Source organism: Labrus bergylta, chromosome 3 (assembly GCF_963930695.1).
Source record: "Labrus bergylta chromosome 3, fLabBer1.1, whole genome shotgun sequence".
NCBI classification, from domain to species: Eukaryota; Metazoa; Chordata; class Actinopteri; order Labriformes; family Labridae; genus Labrus; species Labrus bergylta.
The window spans coordinates 22,403,670-22,423,329 of NC_089197.1; the positions used below are offsets into that span (position 1 = coordinate 22,403,670).

Below are 19,660 nucleotides of genomic sequence, written 5' to 3' on the forward strand. Positions count from 1 at the left end.
CAGAGAACAGTGAAACACAGTACAACTGAGGAAAGCAGCCTAGCTTGTGTCAAGTTGCCTTTAGTCGGTTATAGAAATACTATAATAATTAAAGAAACATCATTTAGTTCCAATTGTGACAACCCATAAGCATTAATTCAATACAAGTCAATTAATCAGTGGCTGTGACTCAGTGGTAGTCGGTCGTCACGCAACATAGTTTGTGGGTTCTATCTCCAGCTCCTGCAGTCACATATCGAAGTGTCCTTGGGCAATCCACTGAAACCCAAATTACTCCTGCTGTGTCAGCAGCATGCAGATGTGCATGAATGTATTAGTTAAAACTGATTGCAGCCTCTGCCATCAGCATGTGGTGTGAAAAGTACTTCAAGAAAAGCACTTTACAAGTTAAGTGTCTCAGTACAGTTGCATCTTCCTTTTTCTTTTTTTTTTTAAAGCAAACTATTCTCAAAACCCTCATAAGTTGCAAAATGTTTACACTTAAGTCAAAGATGAACCTAATCAATCTAAATGGATATCATAACGCCTGAAAAAGCTCACAACAAATGACGACAAAGCACTTATTAATCTTAGACTTTTATTATCCTGGTACTTCTAATCAGGTTGAATGTCCCTCGTCTATAAGGCATTTTGTTATATATATATCACCACATACATTATGTGACTGTAATGTGAAAGGCTACATACATTATTTGGTCATTTATGTAAATAGATGAACATTGAAACAACACAAATGAGTAACCTCCCATATTCACAAACATTGTTTTGCTTGTATGTTTTATGTGAAATATAAACACAATGGGCCGTACAAAGGAAATAAAATTCTTTCGGGAATCGATAATAAAATGTAAGTCCACTCTACATGCACCACAAAGTAAAATCTGGGAGTCTTGATATTTTGCATGAAAGAAAATGTCTCCCTTTAGATTGTGCAGCAGTCTGGATGTGTGTCTCCTACAAAAAGAATGAACATTTCCCTCCTGTGCTACATAGATGACGACACTCGAGCCTTATGGAGGAGCCTTCTTGCCTGTTTTGGTGTAAAAGTTTGAGCGTAGTTAAAACATGGACTCTGGAAAAATAACCTGAATTAGGGGTGCACCTACACCTTTTTTGCTGAGCGGGCCGTGTACCAGTGTTGTCTCATTATTTTATTTTGTACAAAAACTGCTCTTGTTTGGACAATTCAAATAGCATGTTTTAATATTGTAATTCATCTCTTCCTGATTGATGAGCTGCATGCTGGTTCTCAGGCCTCTGCACTTTTGGCTTTTTGCCTGGTATAGGTGTACCACTAACCTGAATATATCAAATTGCAGCAAGTTCTATTGAAGTGGTTCTATTGTTAACAGATGTACTCTTTCATTTTAAACCAAAACAATTAAACAGCCCTTTCACACTTTTACAAGTTCATATTACTCAGCTTGCTAAATCTACCACCCCCAAGTTCAGATCATTCTTGTGGCCATTATTCAGTTCTTCAAAGATACCCGAAGAACAATAGCACTCCTGCACAATTTATGTTCTGTATAAAATGAGGTATGTTTCTCTTCTGTTAGTGCATATCAATGTAACAGTGCAAAAACCAATTACAACAACTACTTTTTTTCCCCCAACGACCACCTTGTCAAAACACTAGTTTTTTTTTGTTTTTTTTTACAGTATTTACCCCACCATCACTTTTACAAGGCATACAAGCAACCACTTGGAGACACTGAAAACACGATATCTTTCTGATCAATTCACCTTAGGAACTAGGGTGAAACAAACACGCTACAACAAAAATGTTCAATCTGGTAGTAATGACTAGGGATAGAAAGCTAATGCACAGTAGTACATCTGAAATAATAATTATATTAAAATTGTGTGGCATGTGACACTGCACTCTTTTCACTCATATTAACACCTAAACACATACATTTCCAGATCAGCTCAAACTGGCCCATGTGAAGTTTCCTTTCTCAGCATTTTCACTTCAAGGAGCCACAACATAAATGACGTGAAACTTAAAACTAAATAAAAGCATTATGTTGCCAGAAAGTCTCCCCTCTACCTTCTCGCTCATACCTTATAAATATGTGTTATTTATATCAGCAGCATGGGGAAAAAACTGCTTAGAATTCAATGAAAAGTGTCCATAATTAATTAACAATTCTTCCTTAACTCTATCTATAGAGGCTTTTATTTTTCATCAAGTAGTCCAAGTTAACACGAGAAGAGCAGCTTAGTTCTAGTGTTAAAATCAACAAGCTGCTGCTGCTGCCTGCTCCTGTGCTCCCAAGCATCAACAAAGTTACATGGATACATAGATTATTCAAAATGTGACGGACAAAGTGAGGACAGGCCGAGGAACTGTGCCGGTACATAAAAGACACTGGAGGATTTTTGTTCCTTCAGAAGAGGCCTGAGAGTATTTCTGATGTTCATGTGGAAACACGGGGATTGTCTCAGTCTGAAAATACGCCTGTTATCTTTTGTCCTATAAAGTATGTTGAAATGTATTAAGGCGATTTACATGTTTATAGTATATGTACAAAAACAAAGCCTTAGAGCGACACAAACATGATGCCCGTAACAAAGGCTTCCCACACAATATGAAGGCCTGCTGCCTACATGTCACTGACCTGTCCTGACTTTTGTTCTTGCTGAACAAAAAGTAACAGATACCCCTTTACAAGCAATCTCCTCACACATGTTGTCCCTCAGTCTGTAACAGAAGGCTTGAGTCAAGGCATCCAATTGGAATGTATAGATAGAAAAGTTTCTCAGGAGGCAGTCCCATGGTACGATAATGGCACAGGCCATTATAAGAATGCGTTAGGGAAATATGTACATCATGTGTTTGAACTTTCAAGAAGCTGCAGTGAAATGCACAAAAGTCAAAAGGTGATACCAAACAATATCAGTTTCAGGATACATAACCCCAGGACAGATCCGTTTGTCAATATCAACCTTTAGGCCTCACTGTCTTAACATATATCGGACATGTTTTATGTAAAAGTGTTGAGGACAAGGAGTGAAGCATCAACTTAGCACGGCTGCAGCTTAAAACCTAATCACTGTTGTATATCTTGAAGTCACAGATTTATCTTGAGCTGCAGCTTAAAACCTAATCACTGTTGTATATCTTGAAGTCACAGATTTGCAGTTTGGCTGTGGGAAAAGTTTCTCAAATATTTCATGAGCTTTTTTTTCTCCACGTTTAGAGTAATATTACAAGCAAAAGACAGAATTTTGTGGCATGTCTCTCAAAAACTTTGCTGCAGTGAAACTCTAACATATAAAAACTAAGAAAGGAGTTAATGATAGTGCCTGTGAAAAGGGGGGAAAAAAGGGCCTCCCAGAACCACCTTATACTCTCAGGGTTGATCTCCTACCAATATACAGACTCGGACACATTTCCTCAGTTCAATCCTGCAACATAATTCTCAGCTTGACTGTCCCAAGAATGTTTTTCTGAAAAACAAAAAAAGACATTTAATGTCTCCAATTTGTAGCTTAAGCACTACAAAAAATTGGCTATTTCCAAAATGAAATCTGTTACATCAGTGATGCTAAGTAAATGAGACATGTTTAAACATGCTGTTATACCACATAGCACACATGTACTGTACATACCACACACATTCAAACAGAGCAGAATACAACACCGCCATACTCTGGTAAGGCAAATCTGAACAGGGCAAACTGTGATGAGTACTGTCACTGTAGCCACAGTATCTGGCATCTATCTGGTGTTAATTCACCCTTCAGAACATAGTGTTTCACAGGGGAAAACATACTGTTACAATGATTTCTAACAGAGAAAACCCCTCTCAGCTCACAGAAGAAATAAACCTCTCCCAAAATATTCCTCTTACATGGATACAAACTTAAAATGTGAATCTTGGCATCAACAGCTTACTTAAAAAAACTCAACTGAAACCAAAAGATTGTGTCTTTCCATATATATACGTTTTGTAAATATTGATAAGTACAACAAAAAGCTTATAAGCTGCAAAAAATGAAAATGAATGAAATTAATCATTTAAAAAATGTTGAGTGTGATGTTTTGTTTCTTCAGATTGTGTCTTGCTATAAAACATACCACCCCACATCACAAATATAGTGCACTGTGCAACTTGTAACAAAGTTTGGCTGACTCTATGAAAGATACAGGGGTAGTTGTCGTTGTAGTGTCCCTTCCTCTGGTGTCCAGGTTCTACTGAGGATAGAGGATAGCAGGCACCAGTGGTTTGGGAGCAGCAGATCCTCTGTTAGTCTTGTCGCGTCCCCTCCTCAAGTGTCTCCTTCCCTTATTTGTTGCCGAGTAGGGGGGGTTGCGTCCCCTTTCTCACAGAAAAGCAAATGCACAAAACACTCACGCACAGTCACACAGACACGCTGTATGTTACAAAATAACACATTTGTCTTTATCCTTCGATTCTTTCTTGGCTTTGCGCTCGCTGCTTGAGGATTGTTTTCCCGGGCTGGCCGTGGTTCCGGCTGCTGCCGCCGTCCCCGCGCCGCCTGCTGCTCCTCCTCCTGCACCTCCTCTGTCTAACTCGTCTACCTCAGCAGGCTCCTGCTGGCCCTGCTGCAAGAACACAGCAAGAGTACACAGTTACAGATAAGCGTCTTAAAAGCAAAGCTAATGGTTGTTCTTCAAAAAAAAAAGAAAAGTAAATGTGAAATAATATTGTAACAAAATACCTAATAAGATATAACATAACCCCAGAAGGGTCAGGCTCTGTTTTTATATTTTATATTTATATTTTTTAATATTCATGATTTTATTATTTTTAAAGAGAGACAAAAAGGAACAAAACTGGAGGGATATGCTTTTGTTTCTTTCCTCTTTTGCCCTATTCTGATCTTTATATTTTTTTATACATAAACATTACCTATGCAAGAAGAAGGTGTAATAACTATCCTTTGAAAGATAATGTCTGTGGGATGACCTCACACTAAAGGATGACATCATCTAAAACAGAAAAATACAAATAATCATCCCTTTTCATCCTCAGTTCCCCCTTTATAGCTCAAACCTTCTGATGCAGACATCCACCTGTTTCCGAAACACAACATCCTTCCCTCTGTGCTACATTAAACACCCCAGATTTGTTGTAAGTCTACCTTCCACTCCCTCTCCCGCCTGCTTCTGTCTCCTCCAGCCCCTCCCTACCTGTGCCTGTGCTGCTGCTGCAGCCGCCTGCTCCTGCTCTTGCTCCTGGTAGTACTGCGATGCTCGTCGGTCCTCTTCTTCCTGCAGCTTTTTGGCCAGTTCCAGGTCGCTGATGCCTTCTGGGAGTTGCTCCCACTGTAGATCCTGACTCTGCTGCTCCTGTTGCAACGACAGGGCCATCAGATAGTCCTGACACACATGAGCAGGCACAAAGCGAGCAAGAGAGAGGGAGAGAGAGAGAGCGAAAGAGACTTAGTGAGCTACGAGCAAAGCTGTCAACGCTTTAAACTGCAATAAACTATGCTATACAAAATAAAGGCTATTTATGTATTTTTCATTCATTTTCATTTGCTGTCCTATCTTCTTTATAATCTATATAGGTATGAGTTGTGTTGTAATTTACAAAACCTCCTTTATAATGGTGGTATCCATTTATGCAGTGTACTCTATTTTGTTGTATACTGTCACCGCAAAGACCCAATTTCCCAACTGGAATCAATACAAGTTTTCTTCAATCTGACTGAAATGATTATAAGTGCAGAAAATTGAATAAAACTGAATAGATTTTTCTCACCAACCCTATCTTGTAGATAAAGAGGTCTGAGCCTGAGTATAAAAAGTAAAAGCCCCCATGCTCTAATCTAGTCTGTCTGTCATGTTTGGGAGCCGCTCAGCAAGCTCTGTGTCTCTGGACCAGTCTGGCCGACAAATGAGCAGACAGCTGTGAAACAACACAAACATTCCCAAGAGACACAATGCATTAAGGGAAAGTTTGCAAAGTGTATGGGAAAGCCCTATTATGTACTTTTCAGGCTGTAATATGTGTGTGAGTGAAAAGCTGAAATTGGGAGCTATAGCACATCAATTATTGAGAAACCATGTTTCCATTTTTTTAGTCTTGAAGGGTGGACAGTGGATTTTTATTGTTATACTTAGTTTTGTTTTGTTGTGTCTCTCCTGTCCACTGGTTCTTTTTGAATGTCTGTAAACTGCAAACTGCATAAGACCAAGATGGCCAGTATGACATGATTGATCGTGTACTCTGTCTCTGCCTTTGTGGCATGAAGAGCAATGTCATGGTAAAGCATATCATGGTTTTCAGAGTGGATAATTGCTGGTTCTGCTAGTCTTGCCTGCCACAGTGCTCAGACCTGGTCTATCTGATCCTGCTGTCCTCGATATACAGTCTCTGGATCAGAAGGAGGTCGCAACCGGAACTCGGAATCGCAGAAGTTGCCGTCTCCGTCAACATTGTGTAGACTCTCCCAGACTACCTTCTCTTCCGTCAGGAAACCTTGATCAGTGACCAGGAGGTACAGCTGGCCCTAGTAAAGCAACCACAAACAGTACACATTACACACACTCAACTTGACAGTGTCACAGTGTGCAGACACTGTACACACCCACACATGTATACATAGTGGTTTATTAAGTGTGACTGTATGAACAAGTCCATGCAAAAGAGTGCAGATGAGTGAATACAAGAGGACTTAAGCTGTCATGATAAGTTATCTGGGGGTAAGAGGTGATGCACAAAGCTCTGCTGACATTGGCAGCTATACAGCACTTTCCACAATATATCCCCTGAAGATAACAGGATAGGTCTGCTCTGATACGACTAGAACGCTGTGGGCAAGGGCTGATGGAAGGCATACACGCATGCCCTGAATTAGGTAACTATTAGACTCTCAAGATTGGTCAAATATTTTAAATCTGTTAAAATTCCCACGTAGCTTTTTTCCCCAGTTTTAAGAGCATGCTATTAAATATCTGTTTACAGAGCACTATGGAAAAATATTGAAGAGAACAGGAAAAGTATTGGAGGCAGATTGTAACACTTGAAGCTGCATACTGGCTTTTGTTCGCTCCTCTTTGGGCCCAAAAACAACCATCTCAGTTTTGTCTTGGTTTGACTGAAGAAAATTATGGAACATCCACTCATTGATTTGTTCATTGCATCTACCTAGCACTTGTATGTTGATTATTGTGTCATCAGCGTAGTTGTGTTAACTTACTTTGTTGTTTTCTATATTCTGAGCATGTAGATGTTAAACAGAAGAGGCCCCAGGATAGAGCCTTAGGGAACTCCACTGTCCTTTAAGTCATACTCAAACCAGTTTAGTACTGAACCAGAAAGTTCAGAAAGTTCTACGGTCAGTCAAGTACTGTATTATGGTCAATTGTGTGAATGCCAAACTCATATCCAGTGGTAATATTTTTATTTTTATTTATTTAACCTTTATTTAACCAGGTTGGTCCCATTGAGATTAAAAAACTCCTTTTCAAGGGAGACCTGGCCAAGACAGGCAGCAGAAAAAACACAAAGTTACAGACGGAAATAAAAAGAGAGCCAAAGTACAATTTACAAAGCACAACATTTTGGATTAAAATAGAGCCATCTATGAGTCATATCTGGGACTCAGTAATAAAACTGAAGTTAAGCCAATGTCTCTGTTTAAGCAGATGTCAATAAACACCTTAACAACAGCAGTTGTGATGCGATCCTGACTGGAAAACATCAAAGCAGTTGATAAGTGTCAATAAGTTATTTAACTGTTAAAAAACAAAGAAATTCAAGTATTATTGCTTATAAATTAGATTAGGTAGATTTTATTTAGGCCTAAAAATGGTTCATTATTGACTTGTCTAGGTTGTTCTTTTTCAACAGTGGATGATGACTGCTGTATTTAGGGCCTGTGGGAAGACACCTGTGAGAAGTTTATCATCTGTAACAGATCTGACAGGGTTTTTATCTCAAAGACACAAAATAGAAAAGTCTGTTCAAGATTGCAAAGATAGTTTTGCCTTTATCTGCATACACATCAGCAATGCAACAGACAGAAATACACCATTACATTGTAGGGGCTTGTATCATCCTTATTAATTTACAATTTTACATACAAGCCACAGTAACTATCCTGTGGAAGCAAAGGGCTTCCATGTAGTTTTCAGTTTTGACTCAGGGACACATCCTGACCATTAAGATTCCCAATCTGACTTTTGCAAATACCCACCATAACTGTTAAGATGCTGTCATTACTATTCAATTCTGACCTTGTATTTGATCATGGTGCTGAAATGGTTATTCCTGAAAAAGACACAGAGCTCTCCCTCCTGCACAGTGGATGTGAGCTCACATAAGCCATGATAGGTCAGCTGTGTGGCTGTGCTGCTCAGAAACTGCTCTGCAACGATGCCTGGGACGAAACATGCAGGGAACAAAAAAGATATTCAGTTTTAGAAAAAAGCAAATCAGAAACATGGATAGAGGATAGACTTGATGATGATATTTCATTGTATCGTTACGTCCCTGTTTTTGCAATTCAAAATGGATTTGAAATTGTGTGATGATACTTTTATTTTGACAGGAGAGTTGATCAGCGAGAAACTAAACTTGTTTTGAAAACAACCACTAATTTAGTTAAGGGGGTGCAGAGTTTCATTTGTTACTCAGATACAATCTATTTTTTGGTAAACATATTATTTTATGGTTGGACAAATGGATGAGTCATCGCTCCATAATCAACAAACAAGAATGTCTGACTCATAATGAAGGTGGGTCACTATTTGGAAAGCATTTGGGAAACCCTACTGTCATGTGTGTAGTAGCTGTTTGAACATTCAGACTCTGAATGTGCTGCTGGAAGCGGTTACTATAGTGAACTCAATATAGGCTGAGAGGCAGATGGTGAGGGACATCTGTGAGACAGAACAGCATTTAGTTTGGAGCCCACATAATTGTGTGATCCTCAAACAGACAGAGGAGAGAGGAGCAGCCTGGCCCAGAAAGAACCACAACTTTTATGGAAAGATTGAAAAGTAACTATTGAATTGTTGAAGTTGAATATTTTAGGACATTAAACCATTAGAACTGAGACGTTTATTTCTCTCAGCATTACATAAGTGCATCAGCATCAACTATTTAAATCAGGTCCTCAAAGGAATTATTCTAGCCTACAAAAGCAGAAACACAATGAAAAAGGAGTGAATGCCAGTATCAATATGACCATCCACTAAAGCTTTGACGTGTTCACTTGGCATCTGCCCAGCTGAAAACTACTCAGGAAGCTCAGTGTTGAAAGAGCAAATGTTTTGAGTGAAGTTAGTGACAGCTGGCAAGAAAACCGTGAGCTGTGGAAGTAGGTCATTAGATGAGTGGTCACATGTATGTCCTGGTTTTATTTCAGTCTGTCCTTTGGTTTTCTGCAGAATGCATTCGTCCTAGACAGTCCAGTTAACATTTCTCAAGTAGTGAATGTGTGACAGAGTTAATATTATACCTGTGCCACTAAGTGAAAGGGAATACAGGATGTTGTTTCTATTTCCCTCTGCAGTGGGATTAAAGAGAAGTGAAGGGAGAACACCCACCTTCCCCTGCCAGCTCACTGTTCTCAGACTGTTTGCAGGATATTATCTTCTCCACCAGCTGGTTGTAACTGCAATTGCCCACTGCCTTGACAATGTCATGCATCTGCAAACAAAAGATAAAAACGTTGGGAAAGAACATTCACCGAGCTGTATTCCTGAAAGTCAGAGTGCAAAATGTATAACAGAGTAAAAGTCCAAAAGTAAAAGAAGAGAGCTTCATTCTGAAACTACTATCACTGCGTAGACTTGATTTCTTTTGAGTTCACACAACTACACTGGACCGCATTTAAGCATTCATTCTCTTTATTTAGGGTTGACTGAACTATCATTTTGACTTGACAAAAAACAAGAGCACACAGACCACATCCACAGGACAGTGTATCAGTAGAGATGAGATTAGAATGAATTCAAAAAACAAAGTACTATTCATCTTTCTTCATTAAAATTACAAAGTAGAAAGTGTCAAGGAAAGGCTCTCCTGTGTAAACATCCAAAATCATTTTGTAACCATGTTTATTTGGCAGACTAAGCATACTTGACAATTTTAGACTACTGCATTTTATAATGAAATTCATTAAATAAACAATTTATTTTTCAAACTATTGAACAGCAACAACTGTCCACCCTACATGGTTCATGACTTCTAGTTTCCACACTATTAAAACCTTATTCTTTCTTAGCTATTTATGTCACTCAGGTAGATTAATAAACCCATAAGAAGAAATAAAGTTCAGTAAAACTCATGGCTTCACCATTACAGCATTTAAAAAAAACAGACAGCTGCTCTCAGAACAAAAATGAATATAAAGAGTTACAAGGATAAATTGAAGGAAAGTAAAAAAACAAGTTTATTTCAGGCATGTGGAGAGAAACAGCAGCAGCAATCAGTCAGGTCCAGCTCACCTGGGGGTCAACCAGCCAGCCGTGGTAGAGAGGGATGTCCAGCAGATCAAATACGATGCATTCTGGGGTGTACTCGAAGACTCGCACCCCTGTGAACTTGACATTCACATCCAGACCTGTCTGCAGCTTGTGCAACACTGCCATGGCATCGCTCATGTTCTGGGAAGCACAGAGAACAGAGGGTCAGATCTTGGTTAAAAACTGCATGACGACTAGTGCTACAGAACGATGGGACCATTATACAGAACCACACACTGAATCCAATCCAGCTGTTTGCATTTACTGTGAGCTGTCTCATTTGAGGTTGAAGTTGTTCCCGCTTGTCTGCACACAGTCATCAAAGCTACAGAGATAGACTTTTCAGTCTTTATTAGTAGCCATTAGCTGCTGTTTATACAACACACAAAAAGTGCTCGCATTTACTCATAACTTGTCCATTCTCCTGCCTTACTGTATAGTAACTCCACTGACTTTTAGTTTTCTTGTTTTCATATTTACTGCACTTATTATGTTACGCTCTGCTTACTGTCAATCAGCCTTCAACCACAGGGAGAAATACACGTCTCTGCCAGGAAAGCATTTGATATTACATTTCTGTGTAAGCTCTCAGGCGTATCATTGGGAGTCAAGATATAATATGACATAATAGCTCTGCTTTATTTCCTTGTTAATTGTTTAGCACCAATACACCAATACACACATTAAAACAAGACAGTATTAGCCATTACATTCTGGACAGTCAGTGGTTTGTGATATAGATGTGTAGTGTATGTAGCTGTACACATGGCAGGTATTGTTTGCCCCGAAACAAAGCCTTGAGGCATGAAGAGGCCTACAGTAGGTTTAATGTTTTATCTTGATACACCAACTGAGAACCAACCTCAGAGCCAGAACACAAAAAGAACTGCTCTGGGTTATATTCAGCAGAATCATCCAGGGAACCCCAGACTCAGACCTCCAGACCTGTTTTGCAGCAGCAGCCTGTTCAACATTTCTGCCAGTTTCAAATGATTGCTGCTTGTGCTTGGTATGAGTATGTAATGCTATTATACGTTTCATCCTACAAAAATTGCTGTCTTTTTTTATTTTAGTTTAACAAAGACACTGGGAACATATTGCTTTACTTTGCATGGTATGTCTTTGGCCTTCAGCAGTCTTTCTAAATCTCTGCTGCCAATTCTGCATGATTAAACAGTTGTTGAGTATGTTAAGTGACATTGTGTTTTCTCCAAAATATAACGAACTTTACTGCAACTTCTGCTTTCCTTTTATATCAGCTTTTATGCTCTTGAAAAGGAACAATGGTGTCAGTAACAAGTTGCATTAAAATAATCTTCAATGATGATCTTCATTAGGCTCTGTGGGATATAATACGTTTTATTTTGTTTGTGTTCTCAAATAATCATGGGAGAATGAAGACACTGTCATGCAGATTTTTTTTCTTTTTATAACAATGAAAAATCATTCAGACTGTGTCGCTGTGTCGTGTGAAATAGGCAAATCTGAACACAGAAATATTCACCTGTAAGATGTTGTTCTCCTCTCTCTTAGTGTGAGAGACTGAGTTCAGTGGTCATATACAAAATTATACAAAAAAAAACAGATTTTAGGATTATTTCTAGGTAAGAAATAACAGCACACATTGCTTTGCCTAAGTTTTTTTTTTCTTTAGAGACATTGCTGTAGTGGAACTGATGATTCGTCCTGCTTATATCTATGGCTAAAGAGGTAAAGGTTTTATTAGGATAAAGTTATTAATTTCCGTTGAACAGGCTCGCGTACCACTACCAATCGTCCTTTCATTCTATCTGCAGAACGACCTTTTACTGCACTGTGTTAGAGAATGTACTCTACTCACTTCATGTCATGCACTCACACACCTGAGAAACAAACAGACTCATTCTTGCATTCAGCCTCTGAGCACTGTTTCCCAGCTGCCTCTGCACTCTGCTGCCATTTAACTCTGAGAGCAAGATCAACCTTGCAGCTGAGCCCCACTACTCTGTTGCAAGTGTGTAGTTGTAACGTATAACTATTAGATTTCAACTCAAGCGGGGAGAGAGAGAGAGAGAGAGAGAGAGAGAGAGAGAGAGAGAGAGAGAGAGAGAGAGAGAGAGAGAGAGAGAGAGAGAGAGAGAGAGAGTGGAGACACAAGAAAAATATCCAAAAGCAGAAAATCACTACTCACACCAAATTACCCCGACTCTTAAACTGCAGGTTTGTTTGCAGTTTCACTAAATGTAAACAGGACTGAATGACAATTAGTGATATGAACTTAATATTTTTTATGCCTAGAGAGGAAAACAACAATAAAATGGGCACCAGCTGGCCTAGCAGGTAGTTTGTTTTGCCCCATAAACAAAGGCTGTTCTCCTCAAAGCAGGCAGCGATTTTAGTGTGTGTGTATTCATGTGTTGTATTTCAATGGGTTTGGTTTATATGTTGATTTGTTTACTTGGTTTGGACACTAGGTGGTGATGGTTGATGATTTGGGTTAATTGGTCAGGTGGTATGGTTGAGTGTCTATAGGTCATGGTGAGCAGGAAATCTGGGCATAGGTGGTGGGAACATACGGTTCCTACTTAACATAACAAACGAACGACAACAAACATCTATAAATCTCGGCATTAAGAACTCATCATATCATAATCACGGTTTGTCTTTGCTTGATACGTTACAATGAACGGGAACTTCACTAAGTCATTTCATTTTGGACATTTGTTTATTTTTACGCGTCAAGACCTTTTCATACACCTCTGCAAGTGACTAAAAGCTCGATTAGAAATTTGGACATTAGGTAGTCACTACACCAGACTCCTTTCCCACATGTCATTCCCTACTTTCTCTCTCTCCATGGTTACCGACTTTATCCACTGTCCTATCTGAATAAAAGGCATAAAAAAAGCCTTAAAGGTTTATTCAGCTGAAAAAACAACAACAATGACATGTTACAATATCAGACATTTTCGAACACAGCACTGGATTGATTACAGCAGCAGATACTGTACGTCCCATTAGCAGCAAGCTACTCCAGCTTTGCTGTTTTGGTGTGTACATCCGAAGTGAAAAGCCCGCAGCTGGCCCCTCTGAGTGTGTGGATTAGGACGCTTAGGAGCGGCAGTGATGGCAGGATTAGCAGGCTTGTGTAATGGACCACTTCTCTTCACTTTAGGGGCAGAGGGCTCCGACAGCAGATGAGCGCTTTGAGATCAGCTGATTAGCACTGAATCACTCACATTCATCTGTGCTTATGTTGGATACATCTCCGTAGTACAACATAAGCACAGAACACTGCTGAGGCTTTTTCTGTGTTCTTTTTTTTCACTCTTCAGAGTAAGTGCCTGAAGGGAGAACCCCTCTGCTGCAATATTTTTTGTTTATGTTCATGAAAAGTTCACCTCGTCAAATTCCTGAGTAAATGTTGACACATTCAGCCAGATATAAAACTATAATGAAGCCTCACCCTACAGCTGCGTTAACGAAAAGAGTCTGATTATTCTCTCAGTTTTTGGCATTCTGAGATAAAAACTAAAACTTTTCTCCTATGCAACACATTTTTGCTAAGAAATGTGTACTAGAGGCAGAACTGTTTCATTTTGTCATGTGACTGGTAATTGTGATTCACATGCCTGTAAAACTACGGTATACACACACATAATGTAATCACACATTAGTGAGAGCTGCAAATAATGAACGTTTTATGTGACTGGACCTTTCCACAATGTGGGTCATACTTTCATGAATCCTGCCACACTCATCAGCAGCTGCTCTACATTTTGGTTGGATTAATCATCAAGCTAATCTAATGTTTTGAATGTTTGTCAGCCCCTATTCCAATACATTAGGAGGACGGACCAGCTCGGAATATAATGCAATAATCTAATGATTTACATCCAGCAAAAAGATGGATTCAAGAAACATTTGTGAACAAGCCCAATCATTGTGACACCTGTACTGAAAACAGGTTTTCTTACACATGATAACGCCTCTCCTCCAGTAGTTGAACAGTGGGTATGGAGGAGATGCTTTGTGAGAGTGCTGGGTCCACTGAGATAAAAGCCGAGCAAAACTACACTCTCACTTCCACCGCTCCGCCAAGTAAATATTTAACAATAGCTAAAGAACAGCAATGCAGCTGCTATTTTAATCCTCACACACTCCTGCGACAGATGATGTTTTTTTGGCTGAGTTTAAAAATAGAACTTCCTCGGTTGTGATCTCCAACAGCTCTTTTCTAAGTCAGTCTGACTTCAGTTGTGTCTTACATAGATCCAAAAGGCAGCAAAGGAACATTTCTGCTGGGTATATATATATAAGAGGACACCTTTAGTTTTATAGGACACAAACACATTGCATATCTTAGATATCCAGCTCCCGCTGTAGTCTCCACATCCTGTGTCACCCGCAGAACACGGACATGAGGACACACACATGTTAAAGAGCTCCCAGGCCAGTGTCCAGGATTAGACTGCCATAATAACTATGCAACACAAACTTCCAACCACTCCCTTACTTTAACTGTGCATGCCGAAGACACCACTGATATATTTAAGAGCTTGTATTTCAGCGCAACTTAAATTTAGAACAAACTCAGCCATGACCGTATATAAGAATACTGCAAATTATTTTACCTGCTCTCTAAAAGGCGGGACAAGTGTAGCGTCAAATCATTCACAGATGTGCTGGTGCTCTGCCACGCAAGGGGAAAGGAGGTACAGCCTCTCTCTCGCTCCACAGGCAGGCAGTGGAGATGGGAGGAAGCAGGCGAGCTGCAGCTCCATCTCCATCTCCAAGTGCCTCTTACGGTGAGCCACACACACATCCAAACATAGAAACCCGTGCATGAACACACCAACAGCCTCAGTAATAGCCAGGAGCTGAACCCAGCCATGCGTCTCAAAGCATTCACAGCCATGTGAAACAACATAATCTGACACTCCTGACCCCTGTTTGTATTTCCTAGGCCTTGCAAGACACATCTTATGTAACCTATAGAGCAGTTGGGGGGGGAAAAAAGATAAGCTGTAGTTTATGGGGTTTGTAATCAACTGGATGCGTATTTCCATTTTATAGCACAATCAGCTGACCTTCTCTGGTCAATCTCAACGCATACACATGCACACTCGCTTCGCTGTGAGCATGCTCCAGTGTGCAGTACATCAGAGCAGTGTGTGCGTCACTTTATACACTGTAGTGAATATTCATTAATGACAGTAAAAATGGCGGCAATATTTTGAGTTTGCAAAGAGACAAAGTGAGAGCTCAAGTTAAACATAGTCAATTACGGGGTATACACAGAGAGGGAGAGGCAGACAGAGAGATCATCCCAAAAGCCTTGCATCCCTGCAGCAGCTTATTAATACACACACAAACAAGCGAGAACACATGCTCGCTAAACGCTAAATAATATTATTCAAAGCTGATTGAGCAAGCCTCACCTGCTCATAGTTTAGCCGCTGGGCTTCCGATATCTCTTTAGGCTTGGTTTCCAGAATGTAGTCCCCTGCAGAGGAACAGAAGGAGAGAGACGTTGCCAGACTTATATTGTTGTGACAGAAAAACAAGAGGGGTAGAACTGGCCAGCTGTTTCCTCTGAATACGCTGTGCCAAATATGTAGAACCAGCTGAGTCCCTGTCCACTGTGGAATCACCTGAAGGCTTCATGGCCACAGTTCTGTAGCAGCATGACCTGAAGCAAGCAGCACAGTCTGGCATGGTACCATGCTAATACAATCCTTCATTCTTCTCTATTTTCAGAAACATTCAACATTTGGCATAGACTGAATAACAAATCAATGAAAATGAATTCTTGTTATCGCTGTCAAAAGCGTGATTGCAGTCTACTTCTTACTCGCAAAACTCTTGTGCAAGTATTTTTCAGAGATGCTTCACAGAGACTCTTTAATGTATAAGGAACTGGCGAGCGCATCACGCTGGACTGTCAACACACACTTTTCCAGTGAATAACTCGGAGATCTGCCATCAACGTCCTGTCATCTATAGCTACATTAACTTAAAACAGCTTGCATGAAGCAAAGAAAAATCGTTTTAAGATGTTTACTTGAGCTGTACTAGTGTCAAATCCTTAAACCCCTACTAGGAGTATAGTAATTTATTACAGTGTGAAGAAAAAACGTATTTCATTTTCTATGAATGGTACACGTTAGCACGCTTAATGATGATAATTAACTGAACTCTTATTTATGTAGCAATCTGGCTCATAGTGTCTTTGTAGCTGTGTTTGTATGAGCAGCGTTTTAAAAAGAAGGAAGGGGAAACCTCTCACTGCTATGGACTGCAGTACTGAACTGTTCACTCCTTCAATATTTGTTTCCATCTGCCTCTATGGGCCCACATCACTGGCATGCTCTACTACTGAGTGATCAGCACCACCCACTTTTAACACAACAGCTAAACTTCGTCACTCTTGGTGTTTGTGTCTAGGTGCTATAAACAACATTGCTAAGTTAAGAGTGTGTCCAGCATCCACAGAACATTTTACAAGATTCACATGTGACAAAACATAAACGAGCACTTTTGGGGGGGGGGGATGCAAACAGTGAGAAAATACTTGTCTAAAGTGTCTTAATTATGTAAGCATGAACTGACTTGAGAGCTCTCTATTTTGATATTGTAGAGTAATTTGAAATATGAAGGGCAGGATACATCCAGAGAGAAAAGATCGCACTGGTTTCCTATCCAGCAGCAGATTGGATCACAGGGGATTCTCAAGTTCTGCTCTCTTCCTCTGTTCACTCTGGTATATATATCTGACCTTTAAGTACGTTAACAATCATCTGAGAGGATGTGAAACACAAGAATGTTTATCAGGCTATTACTCCGGCCAATTGTAAATGCAAGCCAGCATGCTATAATTTTGGTAAGTTACATTATAAATGTGTAATATTCTGCATATAAGCATTCAGTGTTGTATTGTTAATGTGGAGCCATATGAAACAAGCCAAGCAGAAGTGTGCCTGATTCCATGAGGTGGCATAATAATAATAATAATTTCATTGTTCCCCTTTGATCAATAATGTGACATCAACGTGCTCTTATGTAATCTGTTTAAACTCTCACCAAGATACTCCATCAGTTGCTCAGCAGTGATAATTTCCATCATGGGAGGCATCTTAACCTGCAAGAGACATATTGACACCGGCTGTCCATTAATTTGTTCCCACATACACGACCGAGAACTGCAAAATGTACTGTTGTGGTGGGGGCTTTCACGCTTTTATCTTGTTGATAGTTAAGATTGCCCATTGTGTGATGCTTAAACATCTTGTCTTGTTTTATGTGGATCCAAGGAAGAGCAATTGCTATTGCGGAAAACCCGAAGGATATCCTATGTAAGTAGATAACTTAACACAAGTCAATCGATGTGCTAAGGTTTGACAATATCTCATAACTCTGACAGATATATATATATATATATATATATAATGCTGACATGAAGGGGCAAAGGGTTTTAGTAAAAGTTATCTTTCTAGGTTGTTTGTGATAACAAGTATTAATGATAATTGTAAAAATAAGCCTTTCAAATTTCAATTGTGCTGATATAGCCCAGAGAGCCATTGATCCATGCTTTTACCTTCCATGCAAGCAACAGGACGTTCATAATTGCCAGTAATGGACAGGGACCATTCTCGTTCTGGGTGATGATCGGCGTGTTCTCCTCCCTCCACTTGATCCACTTAATGTGGTATATGGACTGGCCGGCGGCCCGGTCCTTAGCGCACGCAGTCTTTGTTCCATCGGCCCCGTATTCGTTCTTCAGGGCCAGGGCCAGTCCTCCGTCCTCCAGCCCCTCACTGTTCAGGTCGGAGCTGGGGCAGGAGTTCAGGTTGGAGAAAGACTCGAGTGAATCTATGCTTCTGGACTCTCCTCCGAGGCTGGGATCGGGGTCACTCCCACTCGGCAATCCCTCCGATAAGGTGTGCTCCCCGGACAGTCCAGACTTGCCGTGCGCTGTGGTTACATTGTCCGGACAAAGATGAGTCGGTTTGACAAGTTTTGTCGATTCACTTTCTCCACAAACCAAAACCTCAGCCTGCACATCTGTAATCTCCTTAGAGGGAGGTGAGGACGGGCCGTCGGGTTTGTTGTTTACTAACTTTGAGGCACCACCCTCGCTATCTCCTACACCCAGCAACGAGTTATGCCCCATCCCGTTACTGATCCGATCCCCGGACCCCGACAACGATCCGCTAGCCTCAGTGTCCTTCTTCTTCTTGTCCTCCTCCTCCTGCACTGAAAGGACTTCGATCACCTCTGTCAAGTTAGACTTACCAGCACTGGATGTGACATTAACAGCGCTAGGAGTACCAACATTTGTGGTGCTGTTATTGCAACTAACGTTAACCAAAGTACTGAGAGCAGCCTCACTATTCTTGCATTTCTCGGCTGCTCCTTTCACTCCTCCAACAGCCGAAACATCGCCCATCTTGCCCGCAATCGTGGCACACAACGAGCTCCCATCAGTGTCTCGATGCAGGTTTGCATTTTTCTCCATTTTGATTTGCAGGCTGTCGACAGATTTTAGCTAAATTTCAGCAGCAGCTTCGGTCCCAAAGACGCCATGACAACTCTGCGAGTGACGTCATCCGAGTGAATTGCTTTCAGGCCGAGCAGGAGCAGGGGGCGGTAGACAACTATCGGCGAGGCGGTGGTGCGTTTGGTGACGCTCGTATTCTTAACTTTCCTAAGTTTCTCACTCTAATAAAGAAATTATAGGCTGAACAATTCGAAGAATTCACTTAACTAAGTTATGCTATGCTATATTAAGACTGTAATTACTAGATTAAAATGTCAACGGGTATATTACCGTCATTAAAAAGAAACAAATTTAATTCTCGTCCACCGTTCAAACAAAAGTTTAGCCATTTGATTTTCCCCAAATGCATGTTTAATCAATATCTATCTCTGAGAACCTTCCACAGGCTATTCTTTCGGTCTTAATCCAGACCACCGTTTATGTCCAGAAAACGTAGAAGAGTTCAGGATTTGAAACATGTTCTTAGCGGGAGGAGGAATACAATTTGTAGCTTTTTACACACATTTGAAATCGACGAATGAAGAAGGCTCTTGTACGAGGAAATGTAAGGCGCATGAACAGAACCCTACCGTGCCCGTGACAGTTTTGCGTGCGAGTGCCCGCGGACTTGTGTCTCGCGTTGATAGACTTCTTCACTACTCCAGAGACAGGCGACTTGTTTGAACCAC

General features: G+C 40.4%; 1 protein-coding gene across 5 annotated transcripts; it reads right to left on the reverse strand.

The window, feature by feature from the left end:
* Positions 1–560: 560 nt before the first annotated feature.
* On the reverse strand, positions 561–19,052 carry mindy2 (MINDY lysine 48 deubiquitinase 2). Of its 5 annotated transcripts, none has more exons than XR_010665971.1 (10): positions 18,030–19,052; positions 17,516–17,573; positions 15,874–15,938; positions 10,436–10,594; positions 9,533–9,635; positions 8,219–8,361; positions 6,316–6,489; positions 5,165–5,323; positions 3,110–4,576; positions 561–3,052 (listed from the first exon to the last, which is right to left on the reverse strand). XR_010665971.1 is itself a non-coding variant. In XM_020625737.3 (9 exons), exons 1-9 carry the CDS (start codon positions 18,948–18,950, stop codon positions 4,391–4,393), a joined length of 1,998 nt encoding a protein of 665 aa, XP_020481393.1. In that variant the 5' UTR covers positions 18,951–19,051; the 3' UTR covers positions 561–4,390. The 5 variants fall into 5 exon arrangements, 2 of the variants coding, with proteins under 2 accessions (XP_020481393.1, XP_065809047.1); XR_010665970.1 differs by having other exon boundaries at positions 3,110–4,573; positions 5,165–5,353; XR_010665969.1 differs by having other exon boundaries at positions 5,165–5,353; positions 18,030–19,051.
* Positions 19,053–19,660: the final 608 nt, after the last annotated feature.

Coding starts and splice junctions, on each gene's coding strand:
- mindy2 (XM_020625737.3), bottom strand. CDS start 18,950: ATGGAGAAAAATGCAAACCTGCATCGAGACACTGATGGGAGCTCGTTG. Junction 8,362..9,532: donor CAGTGAGCTGGCAGGGGAAG/GTGGGTGTTCTC, acceptor GTTTCGTCCCAG/GCATCGTTGCAGAGCAGTTT. Junction 5,354..6,315: donor AGCAGGATCAGATAGACCAG/GTCTGAGCACTG, acceptor CATGTGTGTCAG/GACTATCTGATGGCCCTGTC.